The sequence below is a fragment of the Callithrix jacchus genome, chromosome 1 (assembly GCF_049354715.1).
Source record: "Callithrix jacchus isolate 240 chromosome 1, calJac240_pri, whole genome shotgun sequence".
Lineage (NCBI taxonomy): Eukaryota > Metazoa > Chordata > Mammalia > Primates > Cebidae > Callithrix > Callithrix jacchus.
Window position 1 is genome coordinate 28036849 of NC_133502.1, and position 18196 is coordinate 28055044.

An 18196-nucleotide genomic window follows, 5' to 3' on the forward strand; every position below is an offset into this window, starting at 1 on the left:
TGAAGAGCATTTGATACTATGTGGAGGGAAACATGGAAACCACAGGAGACAGTGAGGCAGTCTGGGAACACCACCAGCAACACTGTCAGACAGGACCCACTAGGGAACACCACCAGCCAGAACACACCAGGGAATACTACCAACCAGGAGCCACTAGGGAATGTCACCAGCCAGAACCCACTAGGGAACACCACCAGCCAGGAGTCACTAGGGAACACCACCAGCCAGGAGCCACTAGGGAACACCACCAGCCAGGAGCCACTAGGGAACACCTCCAGCCAGAAGCCACTAGGGAACACCACCAGCCAGGAGCCACTAGGCCTGCAGAGCACAGAGAGGGGCAGGAGCAGGTAGAGGAGAGATCTGGCAAAGGAAACCACATCGTGCCTGCCACTCTGGCAGTATAGATGCTTTTAATCATGCTAAACCACTTTAGACCCGCCACATTACACTCTGAACTATAGGACCCCAAGTTCAGGTATAAAACTTTTAAAACTGCACAAACTGAATTTTAAGTGAGGAAAGTCTTATCAGGACATGGTGTAAGAGCTAGAGGAACACGAAATCAGCATCTTTGCACAGCAGCTGTCTAGTGCCCAGCCCAAGAGCTGCCCTCAGCTCTCCTGGCACTGCCATGCCAGAACACCCCTCATCAACAGGGCACCACCTACCACCCCAACCCGGCCTGGGCAGTCCAGCTGTACAATGTTCCCCTTCTGCTTCCCTCATAAGCCACCCTCCCGCCTCTGCCTTTCTGCTCAGCTTGGGAACGCCGCGGCGCTCTCAGACCCAACTCGGGAAGGCCACGGCGCTCTACTCACATCTCCAGGTCGACCTGGACCCTCCTTCCACTCCCCGACTCCTTCCTCTAGGTCTAAAACAACAACAGCAAAAGGTCAACTGCACCGTTGACCTTTCTTCCATGTGGCCTGCACAGCACATCCACAAATGGGGACCTAACTAAAACAAGATTTAAAAAAAAAAACAAAAAACAGGATCAACAACCTTCACACTTCTGAGGAGCCACTTTCCGCAAAATGATGGAATGGCTGCCCATCTGAATATACTATTCTGCTTTGTTTCATGATTGCTCTTACACTATTATTTCCTAGTATTTTTCATCACCTTTCAGTCATACAATGAAAAAGCCAAGAGAGTCAGTTTTGGGGGCAAGCCCTAGGAAGCAGGCTGCTATTTAAAACATTGAAATTTAGGAATAAACATTCAGAACACCAAACAAAATTTTAGAAAACAACCATTTTAAGTCACAGAGTGTCTAAATACGTTTTCATGCAATGGCTAATATTAACAAATACAACAGCTTCTACTGGATGAAATCTCCCTTCGGAGATCTTGGTAAGGCTAAGGATCTTGAGAAATGTGGTATCCAACAAGCAAATCTTTTTAACATTCAATGTGTAGAAAATGGTCTTACAAATGGAGAAACATTTAAGAAAAGCAAACGATAGAGGACTTCAAACTAATTTGCCTGGAAATGAATGGACAAAAAAGGTTCCTATTTCTTATTCTACAAATATTACAAAGATAATATTGCAAATATTACGGGGAAAAGCATGCTAAAAACACTGAATCCCAGTCAGACAATTAAGGAATCGACATGGCCATCGAGTGAACCATGCTTGTTTCAAGGGCCATGTGCAGTGGCGCACACCTATAATCCCAGCACTTTGGAAGGCTGTGGTGGGTGGATCACCTGAAGTCAGGAGTTTGAGACCAGCCTGACTAACATGGTAAAACCCCATCTTCGCTATGAGAAAAAAAAAAGCTTGTTTCAAGAGCACAATGTAACAACAGAGGAAGACTCACAATGAGAGCTGAATCACTAGCAGCATCAGGCCTAACTCCATCATTTCCACTGTGAGACACTGACAGTATTTGCTGCACAAAGCACTAAACCACCACTAGATTCTGAAATCGAAAACTAGATTCACTTTCCTCTCCACGAAAGGAGAGAAAGCTGGATGAACTAAGCTCCTTTATGGTCGGAAATCTCACCCTAAGATTCCATTAATGTACTGGTATACAAGCTGCCAAAATCTTTTCTCAAAACACAAGGCGGGGCTTGGTGGCATGCACCTGTAGTCTCAGCTACTTAGGGTCGCTTGAGCCCCGGAGTTCGAGACCAGAAACCGCATCTCAAAAAAAAAAAAAGTTGGAAAAATCATTCATTTTCAAGTATCACTATCCGATGACATTCAAAATCAATGTTTTCAGTTATTCGCTATGGCAGTACAAGGTATGACCCAATGAGTCAAGTACAGCAACCACATAAGGTTTAGCCATTACATGTAGGTCAGTCAAGGCGCCTACCGGTGTGCTTCCTCCCGGCAGTGTAATTAGCGACCACAATACAAACTCACAAATTCTGTTGACTTTCCCAGTGTAGCTTCATTCATCTTGACAAGCAATTTAGCATTAAATCCAGCTAAAACTTACTTCTAATACTAAAATTCACACACACACACACACACACACACACACACTGTACAATTAAAAGCAATCACCAATCACAGAAACATTTAACAGACGCCACAAAAAGCATTCAAAGGTGCCTATACCACGTCATCTCCTCGACAATCGGTGCAGTGACTTTCAGAATTCCACACATACCTGTGAATGAAGTTTTCTGTGGAGCTCCGAAAATAATGCAGCATCTGCTTCTCTTCGTTGTCGAATAACTGAAGTCATAAAGAAAAGGAGCGTGGTCATTACAAACACCAAAATTCATTTTTGTGACACTATTTCACCTACAATAATAGATAACTTGCAAGTAATTCAGAGTGGAAAGCCATTGTCAAATTAGATGATGAGCAACTTGTGAGCTCTATGAATCTGAGCACTGTAACCTCCCTGACATCTGCAAAGTATGGGATCAAAGAGTTTATGTGAAAATTAGGCAAAATAATAAAAATCATGGGATTACTTACAGTCCATCTACAAATGTTATAAACTAAGGCAAACAATCAATGTAACTAGTTAACAGTGGCCACCGGAAGTAGGGATGGAGAGTGAAAACATCTGGAATCCTGAATCCAACGGCAGTAAGCAAGTACAATATTCACGGTCATTTATTTCACTTGGAAACTGAACACCCTAAACATTTTTGTTAAGATACACAGCAATGTTTCATCTTGTTTTAGCATTAAATGTCATAATCAATTACTGTTTCAAAATAAAATTCAAAATAGCTTATTAATTTTCATCCAATTCATTTTATTAACAAATGTCTTTGGCTGTTCCAGCTACGCTTACAAATTATCTGAAAGCAGCTGCAGTGGTTCCATTCCATGAAGGAGGAGAAGGTAGAGTCTTACTGGGTTCCCTGGGGGAAGAGAACCCACTTTGCTCACATTTATGACACTGCAAACACCATCTGTGCATGGGTGCCTCTCAAAGACGCTGTAACCCCCCACTAGAAAAGGCGCCGCTTTCAAAGGCTAACTTATAACTTCAATCCTCTCTAATGAACCTTCGTATTTATCCCATTGTAGTCGTGTGACTTTATAAAATGCTCATCAGCCCATCACATTTAGCCTTAAATGTTCTGATTCATTTATGCGAAGAGAATGACTGACTTTACAGCCGACCCCATACTCTTCAGCTAAAGAAGGGCGCTGGCGTGAAGCACAGCCCAGAGATGACAGGATCTCATCAGAACTGTATATTCAGCTCTTCCTACACAGAAAAGGAAAGCTGTCCTAAAACAGACCAGGTAAAGTGCATTAAACAAAATGGATGCACCTAAAATATAATATAGTTCACTGTATTTCAAACATATAGACTCCAAATACAACCAGGAAATCAAGCAAGTGATGCTCTTTCTATAGAACGAGATCAACACACTGAAGTCTGAAAAACACAAACTAGCACTAATTCCTGCAGGCACCATGGTCACGGCACAACGAAACGAGAATACAAACGAACACAAGTGATGCTTCCCCACAAAATGATGACAATCTCCAGTTACAATGTACCCCACCTGCCAGTGAAAAAGGAAGGAACTGGCAGGTGTTTGTTTTGTCACACATGATCGCCTTTGCTATTTGTTTCAATATAAAACATACTAGCCCTTTATATTTGAGGTCGGTTATATCAAATGGAATATTAACTCTTCTGTATTATTCCAGAAGGCAGAGCTACCATAACTCAACTAATCTATCAACAACTCTAACAAAATTCTAATGTCTAAGCATTTGTAAAACATGACAAGTTACCAGTGCCCATCATAGAGGAGGACTGACTACAGGTGCTGAAGTAGGTGGTGCTCACTGGGGGTTACCGAGAAAGGCACCTGAGTCAGTCAGTACACAGCATGCCTTAATCTCAAAAAACACACAGAAAACACAAACTCTAAACTGTTACAGTTTTCTTCTTTAAAAGGAAAATCCCAGACTCCCTTGAATATCCACTGCAACAATGTAGCTGTCAATTATCAAACTATGAGTTTAAACAAACTTTATTTTTAGCTATTCTGACACATAGGTGTAAGAGTCTCACCATTCGTGCAATGGAACTTTGTAGAGGAAAAGGTCTGTTGTTATATAGTACCTAACTGCTGGAGTCCTCAGTAATCATCCAAAATGTGTAAAATGGTTACAGTTCAAGAGGAGAGCACAGTGTTCTTATGTTCAGTTTTATAGACATGAAAGAAAAATAAATTTTAATACGTTAACAACAGTTGAAATTCTCCATTTTTATTCCCCATCTTGAATAATACACGTGCACTCGGCAATACCAAAACTCTGCATTGTAACAGCAGATGGATCATTTTTGACCCCAGTGCTCATCCAGCCCTGGAGAAGCACAGGCACTGGGTCTAGGTGAAGTACTCCTGGGTCACAGCCTCAACTCGATCCACAGCTGACTCGCCTCCAGTGCGGCCAGAAAGCTTTAAAATAGGACCTCCACAGACCACGGCCACACAGTACATAATACAACAGCCAGGGTTGGGAAACTGTGCCATGTAGACTTCCAGAAGGTGTATTACTGAGACCCAAGGCAAACATGTACTCCACTTGGGCAGTTTGACAGTGAGGCCCCAGCAGGGAAATGCACTCACCTTCACGCAGGCCGCTTTTCTAGTCCAACTGAAAAGCACCACTGGGTTTGGCTACAGTGGTGCCAAACCCATACAGCCCAGAGAAATGTAAGGATGGAGAGTTGGCCACCTGGAAAAAGCACCTTTCAAACGGGACTTCCCATGTGTGGCTGCTCATTGCTCAGAGCCAAGCTTCCCCCTCAGACTCTCCAGAGGTGAAGCGGGGCAGCAGAGCCCTGCCAAGGATGATCAGATAATCAACTAACCAACCAAGAGCTGACAAACAGAAAGCTTTCTTCTCTAAGCTGCCAGGATTTGCGAAAGCTTTATGCACCATCTGGAATTAAAAATTCTAAAGTACTATATTCTAATAGTTCTGCCTCTACAACAGAACCGACCCGTCATTATTTTGTACCTATATTAAATCGTGCTTGGGAACCACATACACACATACACACATGCATACATACATCTGCTGAAGCTCTGACAAGTTTAAGAATCCAACACATGACATTTAAGAAAAATACGTACGCTCTTTCTTGATTTTTTCAGCTACTAGAAATTCATCTCTTTCAACAGTTGGGGCAAAGTTGCTGCCAATCACCCGCACGGCATACTGGAACTGCTGGGCTACATCAGCTGCAAGTCAAAACAAAAGGACATGGATTGTTATCAACCAGGTTACGTTCTGCTCGCCTGAAGCTTCGAGTTCAAGGCAGTGAACTAGATACATCTCCCTTCCACCTCCCCGAGGTCTTAACTGAGAGGACAGAAAAGCTATTTAGAAATCAACACAGAATGAGTGAATGAAATTAGAGTTCAATAAAATAAGAATGAGAACAGCGACGCACCAGAGAGTCTGAAAAATCCTAGGTGATAAAAAACCAGACTGGCTCAATAACCACAAAAAAAAAAAAGGAAAAGAAAGGGTCACATCCCAACACATGAACATGAGGAGGAGGCCTGGTCAAGAGAGCCTCTGAGAAGCTCCCAGGTCAACAAACACAAGAGCCATAGGTGGGTCACTCAACAGTCAAAACAGACAGTTAGTTTGCCTGTGCACCTCTAGAGGAAGATGACAGCTTAAAAACACGGGACTCCCTACATTCAAAAATGCCATCAAGTTGACAATAAAGGAGTTTTTAAAATTAAAAGCATAAACCAACAAGGACAAAGAAAACAGGGCAGAAAGGAATCAGAGAGAAGGCAAACGATGTGAGAAGCTGCGCTGCAGATGGATGTGTGGTAACTGATTCAAGAGGACAGTGAAACCTGAACACTAAGTGTCTGTCAGGTTCAGAATGAGGAGAGGAGAGTGGGAGAAACAAACGTCAAGAAGAAATACAGTTCCCACTGCAGAGCCCAGGGAGGCTCAGGACAGGAAGAGACTGATTGCTCTCAGGATGTAAATGCAAGCAGGGCTGAAGGGGGAGACCTGGTTGGAAGTCGGGATGGAAACAGACTCCTGGGTCCTCCATCCAATCCCACACTGCCAGACAACCACAGAGACCTGCCCAGCAAGCCGGCTCTGGAGGGACAGAGGGTGGCCCTGGTCACTAAGTAAAGGTAACAGGCAACTCGGGGAACCCCAGTCCTTCCTGGAACTCCGGGATGCACAATTTGTCTGTGGGAAGACTGATCAGCCCAAGAGAAAAGAGAGACAGTGATGGATGGGGATCCCCAACAAGTAGACGGGTCTGTGTCCAATTCAGGCAGACCACAGAGATACTGCAGATCTGGTTCCAATATTAAAGAAAATACTGCAAAAATAGAGTCATTGGAACTTCTTGGTTCCCCAGTGCATATAAAAGTTAGGTTTAACATACTGTCGTCTATTAGGTGTGCAACAGCATTCTGTCCAAAAAAGAAAAAAATATACACATTTTAATGTAAAAATACTTAATTGCTTAAAAAAAAAAAAAACCCGTTAACAATCATCTGAGCCTTCAAAAGTCACAATCTTTTCTGGTGGAGGGTCTTGCCCTGATGTTGGCGGCTGCTGACTGACCAGGGCGGTGGGTGCTGAAGGCTGGATGGCTGCGGCAATTTCTTAAAACAAGATGATGTACTTTGCCACAGCGATTGACTCTTCCTTTCATGAGATTTCTCCACAGCATGTGATGCTGTTTAATAGCATTTTACCCACAGCAACACTTCTCTCCAAACGGAAGCCAGTCCTCTCAAACCCTGCCACTGTTTTAGCACCGAAGTTGATATAATATTCTAAATTCTTTGTTGCCATTTCAACAATGTTCACAGCACTTCAGCAGGAGTAGATTCCATCTCAAGAAACCACTTTCTTTGCTCATCAACAAGAAGCAGCTCCTCATCCATTCACATTTTATCATGAGACTGTGGCAGTTCAGTCACTCACATCTTCAAGTTCCTCTTCTAATTCTACTTATCTTGCTATTCCCACCACATCTGCAGTTCCTTCCTCCACTGAAGGCTTGAACCCTTAAAGTCACCCATGATGGAGGCTAGCTGCAGTGGCTCATGCTTATAATCTCAGCACTCTGGGAAGCTGAAGTGGGTGGATCACAAGGTCATGAGTTCAAGACCAGCCTGGCCAACATGGTGAAATCCTGTCTCTACTAAAAAAAAAAAAAAAAAAAAAAATTTGCCAGGCATGGTGGTGGAGGCTGAGGCAGGAGAATCACTTGAAACCAGAAAGTGAAGGTTGCAGTGTGCTGAGAGGAGCCGCTGCACTCTAGCAAGAGCAAAACTCCGTCTCAAGAAGAAAAAAAAAAGGCACCCATTATGGTTGAAACCACTTTCTTCCAAACTTCCGTTAATGCTGACAGTCCGACCTCCTCCCATGAATCACAAATGATCTTAATGGCATCTAGAATGATGAATCCTTCCCAGGTTTTCCATTTACTTTGCCCAGATCCATCAGAGGAACCACGATCTATGGTGACCATAGCCTTATAAAGTGTGTTTTTTACATGGTATGATTTGAAAACTGAAATTACTCTTTGGTCCATGGACTGCAGAATAGACGCATGTTAGCAGGCATGAAAACAACTCCAGATGCATTCTCAACGAGCAATAATATTTCCTCAGAAAGGAATCTTTTTCTGAGCAGTAAACCCTAACAGTAGGCTTAAAATATTCAGTACACCGTGCTATAAAAAAAGATGTGGTCATCAGACTTCGCTGTTCCATTTACAGAGCACAGGAGGAGCGGATGCAGCATTAAGGGCCCAGGATTTTTGGAACGGTCAAGGGCACTGACTTTCACAACTTCAGTCACCAGCTGCATTAGCCCAGACACGGGAGTCAGCTCTAACTTCTCTCTAGCAATGAAAGTCCTAGATGTCATCTTCTTCCAACAGAAGGGTGCTTCGCCTACACTGAAAGTGTTAGTGTAGCCACCTTCCTCAATGACCTCAGCTGGATCTGAATACGCGCTGCTTCACCTTGCACTTTTATGTTACGGAGAGAGCTTCTTTCCTTCAGCCTCATGAACTAAAAACCACTGCTGGCTTCTGACTTTTCTTCGGCAGCTTCCTCACCTTTCTCGGCCTTCACAGAGTTAGGGTCTTGCTCCAGATTAGGTTTTGACTTAAAGGAATGCTGTGGCTGGTTTGATCTTCTATCTAGACCACTCCAACTTTCTCCCTATTAGCAATAAGGCTGTTTCAATTTATGACTCCTGTGTTCACTGGAATAGCACTTGTAATTTCCTTCAAGAACTTTTCTATCCAATCACAACTTGACTAACTGGCATAAGAGGCCTAGCTTCTCACCTATCTCAGCTTTTGGCATGCCTTCCTCACTAAGCTTAACCATTTCTACCTTTGGATTTAAAGTGAGAGACATGTGACTCTTCCTTTCATTTGAACACTGATTTCTTTATATTATTTCTTCTCAAAAAAACAAAAAACAGGATACATGTGCAGAAGGTGCAGGTTTGTCACACAGGTATACGTGTGCCGCGCTGGTGCACTGCACCTATTGACCCGCCTTCTAAGTTGCCTCCCCTCCCCTCCCACCCCCAACAGGCCCTGCTATGTGCTGTGTCCACATGTTCTCACTGTTCAACTCCCACTTATGAGTGAGAACATGTGGCATCTAGTTTTCTGTTGAACACTAATTTCACTTAAACAGTAAGAGGTCACTGTAAGGTTATTAACTGGCCTAATTTCAATATTGTTGTGACTCAGGAAATAGGGAGGCCTGAGGAGAAGGGGGGAGACAGGGAACGGTTGGTTGGCAGAGTAACCAGAACATACACAACATTTTTTTATTAAGACTGTGCACTTCATGGCACCCCAAAACAATTACAATAGTAACATCAAAGATCACAAGTGACACATCACTGCAACAGATATAATAATCATGAAAAAGTCTGAAATACTCTGAGTATTTGCTAATATGACAAGAGATACAAAGTGAGCACATGCTGTTGGAAAAACGGTGCCTAAAGACCTGCCCAATGCATGTTATTTGTGAAATAACGCAGTATCTGTAAAGGACAACAAAACGACGCATGCCTGTTCTCCACAAGGAAGCTCAGCACTCACAAACACTGCCCTATCCAAGACCTTCCAACCAACTTCACTCTTGAAGATGAAAAGAACAGGTATCACCAGACACTCGAGGGCATCATCTAACACAAAAGAGAGACAAAAACAAGAAGGAAAAAAGGAAACTAAGGAAAAGTAGCAACGTAGGAAATAAGAAAATGGGGGGGAAGATGTGCAAAAACAAAGAAGCTATGATGGCCTACAAGATTAGACACACTTCCGTGAAATGAAACTGACCTACAAGATTAGACACAGCACTTCTGTGAAATGAAACTGACCTACAAGATTAGACACAACACATCCGTGAAATGAAACAGAATGCCATAAATTCAGAGAAGACAAGCTCTTGAATATTAAAAGTATGAAGGCAGGTGTTTTTTAAAATAAGTAGAAAGCCTGTATTTAAAGTTGAAGAAGCCTCTCAAGCACTAAAACAAAAAGGTAAAAAGATGGAAATTAAGACAGCCAAGACAAGGAAATCACCAGATCAGGCCGGGCAGAAGTGGGAAGGGAGAAACCTGGAGTGGAGGAAATGTCCAAAGAAGTCATACAAGACAGCGCCTCAGAAAGGATGGGAGAGGAGGGCCTGGGAAGTGACATGGGTCACAGCAACTGGCTCACCCCAGAATAAAAACCCAGGCTCTCACCTCTGCTGAGGCAAACTCCCAGTCTGAGGAACTCCCACCCCTCAGTACAAGAGACCTGGGAAAAGAATGGCTGCCCATTACAAGCTCAGCAGCAAAAGCATTTCAAGGATCAGGAAGAAATATTTCAGAAAGCCTCCACCTTCCGAGTAAAGCAATCACCTCAATAAGTGGATTAGGGTTGGTATGGGACACGATAGCCTGCCTGTCTGCCCAACTTCTATGACTCCAGAAGTCGAGCTACCAGCAGATACCTCCAGATGCCCCCCACTGAGTGCTGGGCCCAGTTCAACCTGCGATGCAGAGCAGCAGCCCAACAGGGCAGTGCCCAGCTGCAGCTGCCAGCAAAAGCCAACACTGTTCTCCAGTCCCAGAAAGGAAGTGGGACTATGAGTGGCACCTGGCAATTCAAGTGACCACTCCAAGCTCAGTGCGGCTTCCCCTGCCCAATCCACAGACAATCTTCAAGTGACCACTCTGAGCTCACAGTGTGGCTTCCCCTGCCCAATCCACAGAGAATCTAAAATTCCCAGAAATTTAAGGATTTAAGGAAGAGATAAACAAAACCAGAAAAGTGAATCTAAGAAGGACATTCTTGGTGAAACAGGAATGACAAAGAATCCCTGAAAGATGGAAAGAAAACAAACAGGATCAACTTGAAAGAAGAAACAAGGGACAGAAGTCATCTCAGTCAAGACAGAGTAAGCACACTCCACCCTGAAGACAACACAAAACTCTGGCAAAAATACATCAAACACCTCTGAAGAGACTCTGAACAATGGGTAAGAGGAGCAGACGGGGTATGAAGCTCATGATCAAAAGAAAACCTGGAACGACTTCCCCATTTTTGCTTCTTGATATTTTGTTTCGGTGTTTGCTGCAGACTGCACCATCTGAGGCTGAATAACACCCCAAAACCCAAACCACAAACAGGCAAAGACAGAAAAACCTCTGAGCCAGGCCCAGTCTCCCCAGCCAAGGCCCAGGTGAGGAAGGAAGGAGGAAGCATCGCAGCTCTTCCAGCCCTGTGCCAGGCTACCAGTCCCTTCCACCTTCACTCATGGGCACCCCCACAGCTCTCCCAGCCCTGTGCCAGGCTACCAGTCCCTTCCACCTTCACTCAGGGGTACCCCCACAGCTCTCCCAGCCCTGTGCCAGGCTACCAGCCCCTTCCACCTTCACTCAGGGGTACCCCCATAGCTCTCCCAGCCCTGTGCCAGGCTACCAGCCCCTTCCACCTTCACTCAGGGGCACCCCCACAGCTCTCCCAGCCCTGTGCCAGGCTACCAGCCCCTTTCACCTTCACTCAGGGGCACCCCCCCAGCTCTCCCAGCCCTGCGCCAGGCTACCAGCCCCTTCTACCTTCATTCAGGGGCACCCCCACAGCTCTCCCAGCCCTGTGCCAGGCTACCAGCCCCTTCCACCTTCACTCAGGGGCACCCCCACAGCTCTCCCAGACCTGCGCCAGGCTACCAGCCCCTTCTACCTTCATTCAGGGGCACCCCCACAGCTCTCCCAGACCTGCGCCAGGCTGCCAGCCCCTTCTACCTTCATTCAGGGGCACCCCCACAGCTCTCCCAGACCTGCGCCAGGCTACCAGCCCCTTCTACCTTCATTCAGGGGCACCCCCACAGCTCTCCCAGCCCTGTGCCAGGCTACCAGCCCCTTCCACCTTCACTCACGGGCACCCCCACAGCTCTCCCAGCCCTGCACCAGGCTACCAGCCCCTTCTACCTTCACTCAGGGGCACCCCCACAGTGGGCTGCCCCCTCGCACCCTTGGCAAGAACCAATAATGGCTCCAAGACTCCACCACAAGGCTGGCAGGCTGAAGGTTCAGATTTTAGCCAGAACATGAGGAAGTGTCTTAGGAAGTAGAGAGTGAGGGCAGCAGCACAGAAGAGGACGCTGAAAAAGGCACCCCTGAAAGCTGTGTGCTGTCCAGAAGGAGCCCACCTCAGTCATGATGGAAGACACCCTTAAAAGTTAAAGGATGAAAAAGACACTCCATGAAAACACTATTCAAAATGAAGGTGAACTGGCTACACTTCTATCAGACAAAGAAAGCTTTATACTCAGAAAAATCAACAAGGATAAAGAAGTGCTCACCAAATGAGAAAAGGGAAATTCACCAACACGACATAATAATTCTAAATGTGCACGCTCTAAACAGCAGAGGTGTAAGACACATGAAGGAAACTCTAACAGAACTGAAAGGAAAAACAGACATTCACAAATACAGCATGGGGACAGTAGTTAATGTCAACGCATTGTGTACTTGAAATCTGCTGAGAGTCAATCATAGGTTTTCTCACCATACACACAAAAAAAACAGGTACCAAGGTGAGCTGATGAACACAATGATTAACTCATTTCACAATGCATACATACAGCAAAGTATCATATTACATACCTTGAATATCTACATTCTGTATTTATCAATTATACCTCAACGAAGCTGAAAAAAATACATGGGCAATAAAAACTGTCAAGGAAAATTAGAAAATGAATTGAATGAAAATAAAAACACAATATATCAAAATATGTGAGGTGTGGCTAAAACAGTCCTTAGAGGAAAATTTATAGCATAAAATGCTTTCTTATAACTCCAATCAATACTCTCAATTTATATGATAAAAATCTAGAAAAAATAAAAAACAAAACTCAAAGTACACATTAGGAAAAGTTAAAAAAAAAAAAAGAAAGAAAGAAAGAAAAAGAAAAGAGCAGCAATCTATGAAATTTAAAACAAAAATAGTTGGAGGGGGGAGGATCAATTAAACCAAACTCTAGATTCTTAAAAAAAGAAAAAAAAACACAACACAATTGATAAACGTGTACCAGATTGAGCAAGAAAAACAAGACAAGACACAAAATCAGGAGGGGATACTGGCACTGATCTTGTAGAAATGTAAAAGATAATAAGGGCTAAGTAATTTACGTAGATACTTCCCTCTCAAGGAGGTGACTAAAATGTAACTCCAAATCTTAAGTGTGCACTACGCATAGTGACTTTCTTCCAAAGAGCACAACATAAGCAGGAAGAGTCACTCACAGCAGAGAAACCTGACACACACCTCAGCCAAGCGATCAAGATCACTTTCAAAAATGATGAGTCACACTGATGGCAGGTACCCTCCATATAATGTGATGAAAATGTCACTTCACTTTAGGGGGTCTTCCTCCCAAAAATATGTAACCCCAGTCTAGTCATGATAAAAATATCAGACTCAACTGAGACATTACAAAATAATCTTTAATCCTCAAATCTCTCAAGATCATGAAAAAAAAAACAAACCCTGAGAAATTGTCAATGTCAAGAGAAGCCCAAAGAGACAAGACATTTGAGTGTAACACTACTAGAGGGAACCAGAGACAGCAAAAGAACCCTGAGTAGTAACTGAGAAAATCCAAATAACTAATGGCGGTTCATTAATATTAGTGTATCATTATTGATTAATTAATTCTAACAACCGCATCATGGGAATGTAAGATGCTAATAATAGACAAAATGGTCCTGGGCTTACAGGAACTCTATCTGCAATTTTTCTGTAAGTCTACAATCATTCTAAAATAAAACATTTTTTTAACATATTAATACCAAGACCCATTTTTCACAAATTCTGATTTTATTAGTCTGGAGTTGGGGCCGATGGCATCAACATTTTTTAAAGCTCCATTTTAAAACTTTTAGTCTTCAAGATAAGAAAGCAACTAAAGTGTAAGGAGGAAAGAGCGTTCTTTGGTAAACTCGAAAATGAATTTCAATCTATTATCACAAACCATGTATGAAAATTCAAATAAAAGAGTAAAACATAAGCCCCTCTTAGAAATAAAACAGAACTAAGAAGAAATATTCGCAACTTTGAGTTGGCAGAGTTCCTACATGACACCAAAATCATGACTCATTGTTTTAGAAATTCAGAAACTGGCCTTCATCAAGATTAAAAAAGCATGCAAAAGACACTGTTAAGAGAATGAAAATACTGAGGAAAAAAAGTTGCGAAACACATTAAAGACATAATTAAACACATAAACACATTAAACACATAAAAGACATTAACAAAAGTTTTAAACAGATAATTTCACTAAGAAGACATATGAATGGCAAAACACACACACAAAGATGTTCAACATCACTAGGAAATGAAAATTAAAACCACACTGAGATATGACTACACACGTGCTAGAATAACTAAGATAAAAACCACTAACACTGCCCAGTGCCGGTGAGGCCACAGCATCCCCGGAGCTCTCCCACGCTGCTGGTGTGGAGGCAAAGCAGTCACAGCCACCCTGGGAAACAGTCTGGCAACTTCCAAACACGATGAGCATGCACCTTCCTCGAGGCCCAGCAAGCCCACTTGTAGGTGTTTATTCCAGAGAACTAACTCATGTTCACATAGAAACCTGGCCATGAACGTTCACAGCAGCAGCATCGCAACTGCCGAAAATGGAAGCAATCCAAATGGCCCTCAGTGGTTACACTGCGCTCCATCATACAAGTCAACAAACGCTGCTCTGCGACGAAAAGGAGCGAGCTATTGATACGGAACGGCAGATGCCTCTAAACGCATGATGCTAAGCGAAAGAAACAAGGCTCAAAAGACAGCTCACTGTATGAGTGCATTTACACGAAATTCCAGAAGAGGGGACAGTGGCTGCCAGCACAAATGCAAAATGGTAGCACAAAGGAAATCACTGTGAACGTAAACACTAATAATTTTTTTTAATGGTGACACAAAAGAACAAATTAAATGCAAGCTGGAAAATCAAACACAACAAAAGACAGAACAGTTAAAAATAATGAATAATAATAAAATAGTAAAATTTTTCTGTCATTAAAAAGTCAGCCCAGCATAGTGGCTCATGCCTATAACTGCAGCACTTTCAGGGGCTGAGGTGGATGGCTTGACTCCAGGAGTTTGAGACCAGCCTGGACAAAACAGCAAGACCCTTTCTCTATTTAAAAAAAAAATTCTAAGTCTGTCACTAGTTATAAAAAAATTTTTTTTTAAAAAGAAGTCCTCAGATTGAAGGATCATCAAGTGATTAAATGTTTAAATTCCACAACTGGACACATTATTGCAAAATTTACCAGATACAACTTTAAAGGAGTAAGAAATGAATTATCATCAGACTTCACATCAAGAATTAAAGAATATCTTCAAAGTGGGCAGAGGGAAAACACTTCAGACCAAAACATCTATATCTGACTGAAGATATGAGAAATCGGGAATAGGAACAAGAAGAGAAATAAAGAAATTTTCAGACTGTTAAATAATTATTCAAATCAGCAAATCTGTTGATTCTACTTATAAAGGCATATCCCGAATAAATCACTCCACAGCTACCATTCCGTTACAGGACGTCTCCTGAGGAGCTGAGCTGGTCACCTCTTCCACCTTTGCCTCCTTAAAGTGAATTATCCAGAGAGCACTCGCAGCAATCCTCTCAAAATATAAATATTATCATCACTCTGCTCACATACACCCCATCACACTCACAACAGAACCCCAACTCCTGGCCTCTTGCTCCCCACATTGCACTCCTGCTACTCCTGGAACACACCAAGCTCACCTGCAGCTCAGCACCCAGCTGGCTCTTCTCCACATCCTCTCAGGACTCACCTCGCCATTACTCTGTCTCTATTCTCGCTAAAGCAGACACATGCCCACCATGTCAGCAAGGACCCAGTGAAGGCCTGCGTAGTGGGGAACGGAATAAAATGAAATCTAAAAGGTTTCATGCAGTCACAGGGTCAAGGGTAGCTTTTTTTGCCTTACATTTTTCCACACTTTCTGAATTTTTATACTGAGTATGTATTAATTTTATAAACATTAAAAGTATTACTGAAAAGTTTCCTTAAAAATTTGTGTCACTATTTTAGTTAAGAACTTTTTTTTTCCAGACAGGGTCTCACTCTGACGCCCACGCTAGAGTGCAGTGGTGAGATCTTGGCTCACTGCAACCTCCGCCTCCCACGCTCAAGTGATTCCCCACCTCAGCCTCCGAAGTAGCTAGGACTACAGGTATGTGCCACCATGTACAGCTAATTTTTATATTTTTTATAGAGACAGGGTCTCACCATGTTGCCCAGGCTGGTCTCAAACTCTCGGGATCAAGCAGTCCTCCTGGCTTGGCCTCCCAAAGTGCTGGGATTACAGGTGTGAGCCACTGCACCAGCCAGTAAAAATTATTTTTAGGGTTACCATTTTCATACTCAAGTACATCCCCACTCCAAATGTTTTATATACTTTTGAACTTTCTCCTACCAAAAAGTTAGGAATGCTTCAATGCCAGAAACACTCTCCTCTTTGCGTCCTAACTTTCTCTGCACCTCAGATAGATATTTCACTCCCACCTACCTCTTCAGCCAAACCTGAGTCTCCTTATCTGCTTACCAACCAAATTTCCAGTCTACCTTCTTGCTGATTATGAAATATTTTTTAAATTCATCAGTTTTTCTTAAACCAAATCTACTCATCCTGAGTTTCAAAGGGAAGAGCACAGAATGCAGACTGTTAGAGGACTTAGCCGCGGCGATCATTCCCTGTTTAGTGAACCCACAATCAAAGAGTAAGATGGGAAAAATCAAGCAATGTCCACTACACATTTCTAGTTTAAATACTCCCAAAATATCGTTCAGTGTTTAAACCATATCTAAACTCAATCAGTAATTAAATGAGTAACTCCCAAGTACTTACTACAGGCCAAGCACATCAGGCCCTAATGATATGACGTACAGTGGTTAATGAGACAGACACAGACAGAACACAACAAATGTGACATGTAACTACACAGAGCAGACTGTGATAAGAGCGTCAAAGAAGATGAGGGCACTATGACAGCTCGTGACCAGGAGGACCTCGTGAAACAGGAGCTGAGGGAAGGCCTTGCAGGGAGCACTGTTAGGCTGGGCAGCCAAGGCCACCACATAAGGAGCCCAGAAAGCAAAGAGGGGAACCACGGGGAAGGGCAGCGCTGGACACGCTGTGCCACGGGACTCTAAATGCCACTCAGCCAGTCACTCCATCGAGAGCCCCAGGTGATGAGGCCCAGATGTAGATCTCTGATGACTTTGCTTAATCCAAAGGTGAAAACAGAGTACTCTATTTTTTTGGCCACAAGGCACCTACGGAGTGCCTAGTTCTTCCACCTCTTATCTACTCTGGGTGTGTGAGGGGTGGGCAGTTCTCAGGTGCCTGGAAAGGATCTAATGATCCTCTGAAAATCCTCTAAGGATCCTCTAATGATCCTCTGAAAATATTTCAATGAATGCAAGGACACACTGGCTGACCAGAAAGCAGTGCTGCTGAGTTGTACACTCTAAACACAAGAGAGGACAGAGGGGAGAAGCCGTCCCAGAGGACACTCTAAACACGGGAGAGGGCAGAAGGAAACAGCCGTCCCACGGGACACTCAACATGAGAGAGGAGAGAGGGGAGAAGCCATCCCAAGGGCCGGACTAGGACTTGTTGTCTCTGTGGAGCACAGAGAGAAATTCATCATTGAATTCAACACTTAAGAGCAGGAATGAATTAATTCAAAATATCAAGCTGTGGAATTAGAAACCTGGGTTCCAACCTTGGCCCCGCAACTGACTAGCTGGATGACACTGAGCAAACCACTTAATCTCTCAAAGTTTCAGTTTTCTCCTCTACAAAATGAGGGTCATCATAATTCTACCACTATATAAGCACAACAGCCAGCATATTTTAAGCTTTCTATAAATGTTAGCTATTTGTATTAACTTGAAAATATCCTTTAGATACGTACTGTATCTATCACAGCCATTAAAATCACAACTCAAAAAAGCACCCAGTTTTTAACCTTAAGTGAGATAATTTGGTCTTCATCTTGAAGATTACAAAGTAAGTCTTTGGCAGATTCGATGAGATGGGTGTTCTAGAAAGGCCCCTCTGACTGCAGAGGGGAAGTGGAACTAGAGGGGACACAGAG

General features: G+C 43.4%; 1 protein-coding gene across 4 annotated transcripts in view; it reads right to left on the reverse strand.

The window, feature by feature from the left end:
• Positions 1-18196, reverse strand: part of TUBGCP3 (tubulin gamma complex component 3) — a 112025-nt gene that overhangs the window by 71858 nt on the left and 21971 nt on the right. For all 4 annotated transcript variants that reach the window (XM_078347480.1, XM_078347478.1, XM_035294484.3 and 1 more), the window contains exons 2-3: positions 5591-5698; positions 2632-2699 (exon numbers count right to left, since the gene is read on the reverse strand). In XM_078347480.1, the coding sequence (XP_078203606.1) occupies positions 2632-2699; positions 5591-5698 (176 nt within the window). The remainder of the gene's footprint in view (positions 1-2631; positions 2700-5590; positions 5699-18196) is intronic.